Source organism: Dendrobium catenatum, unplaced genomic scaffold (genome assembly GCF_001605985.2).
Source record: "Dendrobium catenatum unplaced genomic scaffold, ASM160598v2 fragScaff_scaffold_998, whole genome shotgun sequence".
Classification (NCBI taxonomy): Eukaryota; Viridiplantae; Streptophyta; class Magnoliopsida; order Asparagales; family Orchidaceae; genus Dendrobium; species Dendrobium catenatum.
The window spans coordinates 1,396,626-1,403,515 of record NW_021319460.1 but is presented as its reverse complement, the minus strand read 5'-3'; the positions used below and the strand labels follow the sequence as shown (position 1 = coordinate 1,403,515).

Genomic DNA, 6,890 nt, shown 5'->3' with positions numbered 1-6,890 from the left:
CTTACTGTTTGAAAAGACTAAGGATTTACTATACTCTAGACATAGATCAAACAGAATAATGACAGGGGGGCCCACTATTATTTTTAGCCTCCAACCATAGCCGACAATTAAGGGTCCCACCCATCTATTCTTCCATGTTACAATACTAAGCTTCCCCTACCTCCCACTTGTCATTCGGTTCATAAAATTTCTTTTTCACAGCTTCTCCAACATCCAAACATTTGTTGACAAATTAGACCAAAAAGAAGAAAAACAACTCAATCACAACTCAGAAAGCCATATTGCTTAGTGAATATAATATCTATAAGCTTTCAAACGTTTTAAATACATAAAGGGAGCAAAACAATAATCATACCAGTTTGAATCTACCTCCCTATAATGATTTCTCTACAAAAAATGCCACAGGTTATGACTGAACTTGATCATCCTATATCTGAGTTGGTGTAATCAAAAGCTTGTATATACTATAATATTTGATTATATTCAGTTGGCAACAAAATAGAGAAGAAAAGCATGAAGGAGCTGACTCAGGAAGAAGCAGAAGCCATTCCAGGTTCCATCTCAGCCACAAAGCTTGCTGCTTCTTGATGATCTGCTGCCTCCCAACACAACTTTGAAACAAAATCATCAGGTTGAGGAACATATTCCTGAAAAACAGATGCAGTAAAGTCAATATAATCATAAGGCTGTAAAAAATAAGTTAATTGTTCGTATTCAATTGTGTCTTGCTCAAATAATTAGCTCCAGTTTGATTAATTTTTATAAACTTGTATATTTCATAAGTAAATACAACCAATGCTTAGTTAGATCATGTTTGGCTCAATAATAACTTGATTATACATACATATACATACATACATACAAACAAACATACATACATATACATACATAGATACATAGATACATATATACATATAGATACATACATACATATAGATGCATATATACATATATATGATTTTCATATAAATTTGTTGCTCGTGAATAACTCTATCTTCAGCTCCAGAAGTTAACGAGCACAACACGGATAAAATATTTTCACTTATTTGCTTAACAAGCCGAGTTGAATAACACGAGGTTGGTCAAGATAGGTTATCTTGTTTACAACCCTGATGAGAATAGAATAGTCAAATGAATTAAAGAAGAAAATGTTATTATTTACCTCTAGTTTCCTGACCAGCTCATTCGCTGTTGGAGCAGAAACAATGATGTGACGGGCCTTCTGAGAAATAAATTCCTCCATGACAGCCATGTCAATGAATGAGAGCAATGAATTATAGTATCCATCCACGTTAAGAAGACCAACCTTCAAATAAAAAAAAATGAGAAATTTAAGGAAAAGAATCAGTATATGAAACCACATGGGATCAATCTAAGATAACAATGAATCTAGTCCAAATAGATTATGACAAAAATGTTAGCTTCAGATGACCGTTCTCTAAGTAAACCATGTGAAACCGTGGTTTGACTTGATATCATTTGATGCCTGTATTGATTTAAGCAGGTTTTTATACTCTTGTAATATAGAAAATTTTATGAATGTTATATGATAGGTGCAGCTCATCAAGACAAACAAGTAAGATATTAACATATTATGGTATGGTTCCACATGGAAGACTTGGAGTGATCATCAAAACAAAACAATAGAGTGAGTGGTGGAGAATTAAAGCAGATAATCTGCTTTGAGAGTATTATAATAAGCTAAAAAATGCTTTTTGGTGCTAATCAATCAGCGCAGCTACAAGATATCAGTTCAGATTACTGACGGTTTCAATAAATAATTAAATATCATGACTTCGGGCTCATTGTTTGGTTGGTCTTTGTGTTTTTATGTTTTTTTCAAACATAACTTTACAAATATTATTTTATGAGATAAAATATTAATCTTGTCAGAAGAAAAGAGGGCAATTACAAATGTAATGCCAATATTTGTGGTCGTCTGATTACTCTAATAATTATGGATTTTGCTCTCTTTCACGAAGGCACAAGTTTGAATTCATGAAATTGTGGACTTTCTGTTTAATACTTCCCAAAACAATTTCAAATATTTATAAAAGTAACATCCAACTGGCTCTATTTATAATATCCAAATCTTAAAAAGAGCAGCAAAATCATAACCTATATTTTTAACTTTGATTAAATTCTCACCAAGTTGCCATGACATGAACAAGTACATATATCTGCTTTAGGGCAATGTGCTAGATATGCAAATAAAAAAGATTTTAAATAGTAAAATCATTATTTCTTCAATCAAAAATCAATTTTTCTAGAAAATCACATTTTTCACACAAAAAATCGCCTGATTTGCAGCAATTTATCTTACCCAAAAACACGTAGGAGAAGCTAAATCAAATGAGGTCTTTGGTCAGCAAAGTTTAACAAAGGCTGCAAAAAAGTCACTTTTGTGTTTTGCCGACACAGCCATTTCAAAGTCTAAATATCTTTCTTTCTGATGTGGTGCTTAGGATGGATAAACAAAGCAAAGAAACAAACAAAATGCAATGTACCGAAGTTGTTTAGGCTAATAAAGAACAAAGCATACAAATCGGGCAACATTTATCGTTATGTATATCAAAGATATAATGTTTTCTGTAAAAATGTTTACCGGCTTCTGATGAATTCCAAGCTGTGCCCATGTGATGACTTCAAGCAATTCTTCTAATGTCCCATAGCCACCTTGAATTTTATATTTTCAGAAGCATTAGTGTTGAACAGAATGAAAAACATAATCAAATCACAATATTACCCAATTCATATCTCAGAGGAGAGTGAAAATGTTTACCAGGCAAAGCAATGAAGGCATCAGCTTGGCGAGCCATCTCAGCTTTCCTCTCGTGCATATCTGAGACTGCTCTAACTTCCCCAACAGTCTCTCCAGTTATCTAAGATATTTTTTAGAATGATCCATATTTTAGTGAAATTATCAAAATTTTAATTCTTGAAGAATCCATGGCTAAACTCTGATATGAAAAATAAAGTATAAAGGGGAGAAAAAAGCTAACACGTTGCAATAGAAAAACACTATTTAGGGCTTGTTCTGTTGCTTGAAGTTAAAAATTATGTTTTAAAATTGGGAATTTTTTTTAAATTTTATCATTTGATTGAATGTAATTAAAATCAATATTTAAAATCTATGGACACCCTCAAAAATTTTTAGAAAGATTTTACATTTACAGTCAAATTGAGTGAAAATATAATCATCATGCACCTTCTAAAACAAGTTTTTCATCTAAAAAAGAACCAAATGAGCACAAAGGCCAAGCTCAATGAGGTTTATCAAGTGAAAGAAGAAAAAAAAAATAAATAAATAAAAAAATAAAAAAAAAATAAAAAAGTGAAAGAAGAGGTTTTTGTGAAATTACCAAAATACCCTTGTGATTCATTCAAAGAATCAAATTAAGTCAACCTCTGAGTGCTCACCATGATATTATAAGCTATTAAGAAACTGATGATGTCATTTTTATAAACCTAGTAAGCATGTATAATTTAGCTCAAGATGTCTCCCAGATTACCACATTAATGTCTTAATATTTACTATATAGTAAACAAGCTAATGTCTTCATATAGCTCTCACTGGAAGGACTAACATTAAAAAAGTAGGAATTTCATGAGCATCACAAGTTCTCAGATGCAAAATTTTATGACTTATCAGACAGCACAGCTTTCTCTTGAAAACAATAAACAAAGCTAGCAGCATATTATAATAATAATGATGACATAAGTGATGACATAAAAGCCATCTCATTCTAATAACTCCTCCACAGAAATTATTCATTTGCTCAAATATTTATATAATCTCAATAGAGAAGAATGGTTCTAAAACCCAAATGGGCAAAGCCTCCCACAAAAATCGGTCATCTGCGAAGCATTTCTCATTTCAAAATAAAACTAAAATATTCAAAAAAAAAAGAAAAAGAAAAAAGAAAGCAAGATCGCCAAGATTAATACAATGAGGATATTTTGAAGTGCACAACTTACCTCCCTCGGCATCAAAGACTTCGGGATGACCCTATTAAAAAAAAAATTTAATGCAAGTCAGCAACAAGATTATATCAAACGAGTTGATACATGAAAATTAATTAATAATCCTTTTTGAGGGAATTTTGAGTGAATTTTCATAAATTAAGGCTCAACTTGAATATGCAAGTTTTCTAACTCAGATCTTTAGTGATGGGAGATAAAGCTCTCAACCACTTAAGCTAAGATGGGTTGTGTAGTTGATGAATGTGTGAAGTATGCGAGTCAGGAAAAACAAAACCTTTTTACACAAGCAAATCGACTATTCTGAAAAAAATCAAGCCTTGCATAAACAACTAAACAAAAAATATTCAAAATATTTAAAAAACATTTAAATGGCACAAAAGTCCTAGACCAAGACCCAAAACCATTGAATAAGTCATAAAGTAGAATCAAAGCTAATGAAAAATGCTAAAGCCAAAATAAAAAAAAATTAAAAAAAAATGCTAAAAAGAGGGAATGATTATCAAAGAGGGACTGAATATTCTGCTAATATGACAAAAGGAGGCCAAAGAAGTCGTTGGTATTTAATAGGCTAAACAAAAGAAAAAAAAATTCTTCTTCCAAGCATTTCAAGTGCCAGACACTCTATTGGGCTCCCATAATTATGTAATTAATGGACAGCTTTGTAAAACTCTGAAACTATTTTGCAGAAGGAAGCATTAGAAGAAACTCTTCTATCATTGAGTGAAAAATATACATTAATCCCTAACATTCTATGATAGAAAAATAATAATGGGCGGCGGTTTACTTACACACCACAGCAATCTTATACATTTTAAAATCTAGCACCAAATATTTCTATTTATTTCTTTAACATCATGATAATATATTACATCAAAAACATCATTAACATTAACTTATTAAAAGTAAAAAAATCTATCTTTTAATGTATTTGTTCTTATCTATTTCAAAAAAAAATGTAAGACGTTGTATAAATAAATATAAATCTTTGGATGTTAATATGTAAATATATCAAAATTCTATGGTGTATAGTTATAAATCACTTCACAGTTCAGCCCAAGGTGAAACAAATTTCCATTTATGACATTGAAATTATCTTTAAGCAAGTGATCAAAGAGAAAGATTCTGCTCACTTTAGTCTAAAAGCTTAAGATTTTGTGTAAGAAATATCCGGTTCGAAGTGTTACACAGATGTGAATCTGCAATTAAATGAGAGAGAGAGAGAGAGAGAGAGAGAGAGAGAGAGATGACCCTAAGACATGGCCGCCACCATCATGAACAGCGTGAGCGACGAGGCCCATCAATCCAACGCTACCACCTCCATAAACCAAATCAATTCCTCTCGCCACCTAAAACAAAAATCCAAATGCCACATTTATAAAATATAATATCCAATCCATAAAATAAAATCAAATTTCTCATTGAATGAAAATAGATAAATACCATACAATTCAATAGAAAAAAGACAAAGAAAATACTAATTATGATGCTGGATGAAAGCGGCTACACGACTCTCCGTAAAAGTATGGCAACAGCATTTTATTGCAATGGACAAAATAATAATAATATTATTATTTCACTAACCATAAAAATTAAATTTTCATCAAAAATCGTGTCAGAGAGAGGTCATGCAACTGATGCAAGAAACCCGCCCATCAGCTAGACGGATGACAGCTAGCAATCTCCTTCTCTCCCATTTTCATGTCCTGTAACCCTAAACAAATTTCATAATTCCAATCCAAAACTTGTTCCCAAAATCGAATAAAACCAGCCAGGATTACAGATTTGAGCAATTTAAGCAAAATAATCAGAAACCCATATTATCTCCCTCCTCTCTGTAACAGCGAACTAATCGAATTCGATTCATGGTAGCGCATAAGCGGCAATGGCTTCGAAAAAGAACTGAAAAAAGAAATTATCTTTGATGATTACTCCAACTCACCAGTTCCTTTCCGAGCTCGACGGCCGCTTCCCTGTAACCCGCCTTCTTCCCGGTGCTACTCCCGCAGAAGACGCAGATCCTCTTGAAACAGGACAGGGAACCCACCTTCTCTCCGGCCGCCGTGAACTCGACATTCGGCTTCTCTTCCATTCTTCGAGCTCTCTATTCTCCGTGGAAGAAACAACGTGGAGATAACGAGAAGATGCGCAGGGCCCCTACCCTCGGAGTCCTTTGGGGGTTTTTATAGACGATGGATTAGCGGTGATTCAGAATTTGGACGGCTGTGATTCGTTGCTTAGAGCTAATCGCCGACATAAATAAGGAGTGATTCGGTTTTTTTGTTTTAAATATTATTATTTTTTTATTTTTTGGTATCCGCGTCCGGAAAGCGGCTGAAATAAGTAGTAATATTAATATAATTCATTTATATTAATGTAATTAAATATAAAATATAATTAAAATTAAACAAAATAAATGATTATGAAATATAAAATATAAATGATTTTTATTTTTACTGAAGACAGATGAAGTATTAAATAACTGAGATATTCTTTAATTTTTTCTATAGTTAAAAGATAACAAAAGGATTGGATATCTCCACTGAAAAAAAGTTACAAAAATATGATTATAGAAAGAGAAAACCTTTGGAAAAAAAGTTTTTTTCTTTTTTTTTTGATAAAAATACAGTTTTGTTCTAAGAAGTAAATTAGCGTGATTAATTATTTTAAAAATTGAATTAAAATAAGTTTACATTCGGGATAGTTTTTTTTGCTACTTTATAAAATTATTTTTTTACAAAAATGTTTAGTTCAAATTTTTTTTCCCTAAAAAATCATTTCAGAAAGCAGTAAAGAGTTGTCCCAAACGAAGCTTAACTGTTAGATAGCTAATCATAAATAAAATGTCAAATAAGGCTTCATTTGGGACAGCTTTCTTACTGCTTCTTAAAGTAGCTTTTTAATCATTA

General features: G+C 31.8%; 1 protein-coding gene across 1 annotated transcript; it reads right to left on the bottom strand.

Moving 5' to 3' along the window:
- Positions 1-268: 268 nt before the first annotated feature.
- Positions 269-6,126, bottom strand: LOC110106645 (probable cytokinin riboside 5'-monophosphate phosphoribohydrolase LOGL10). Its single transcript, XM_020836596.2, has 7 exons — positions 5,924-6,126; positions 5,233-5,330; positions 3,979-4,009; positions 2,783-2,882; positions 2,606-2,676; positions 1,163-1,306; positions 269-647 (listed from the first exon to the last, which is right to left on the bottom strand). The coding sequence occupies exons 1-7, from the start codon at positions 6,071-6,073 to the stop codon at positions 528-530; spliced, it is 714 nt and encodes a 237-aa protein (XP_020692255.1). The 5' UTR covers positions 6,074-6,126; the 3' UTR covers positions 269-527.
- Between the last annotated feature and the right edge of the window lie 764 nt (positions 6,127-6,890).

Bases quoted from the DNA above. Each gene is read 5' to 3' on its own strand.
- LOC110106645 (XM_020836596.2), bottom strand. From the start codon at position 6,073: ATGGAAGAGAAGCCGAATGTCGAGTTCACGGCGGCCGGAGAGAAGGTG. The intron at 2,677-2,782 runs GTAAACATTTTC...ATAAAATTCAAG, and splicing joins TGCCTTCATTGCTTTGCCTG to GTGGCTATGGGACATTAGAA. The intron at 648-1,162 runs GTAAATAATAAC...TCTGTTTTTCAG, and splicing joins AGCTGGTCAGGAAACTAGAG to GAATATGTTCCTCAACCTGA.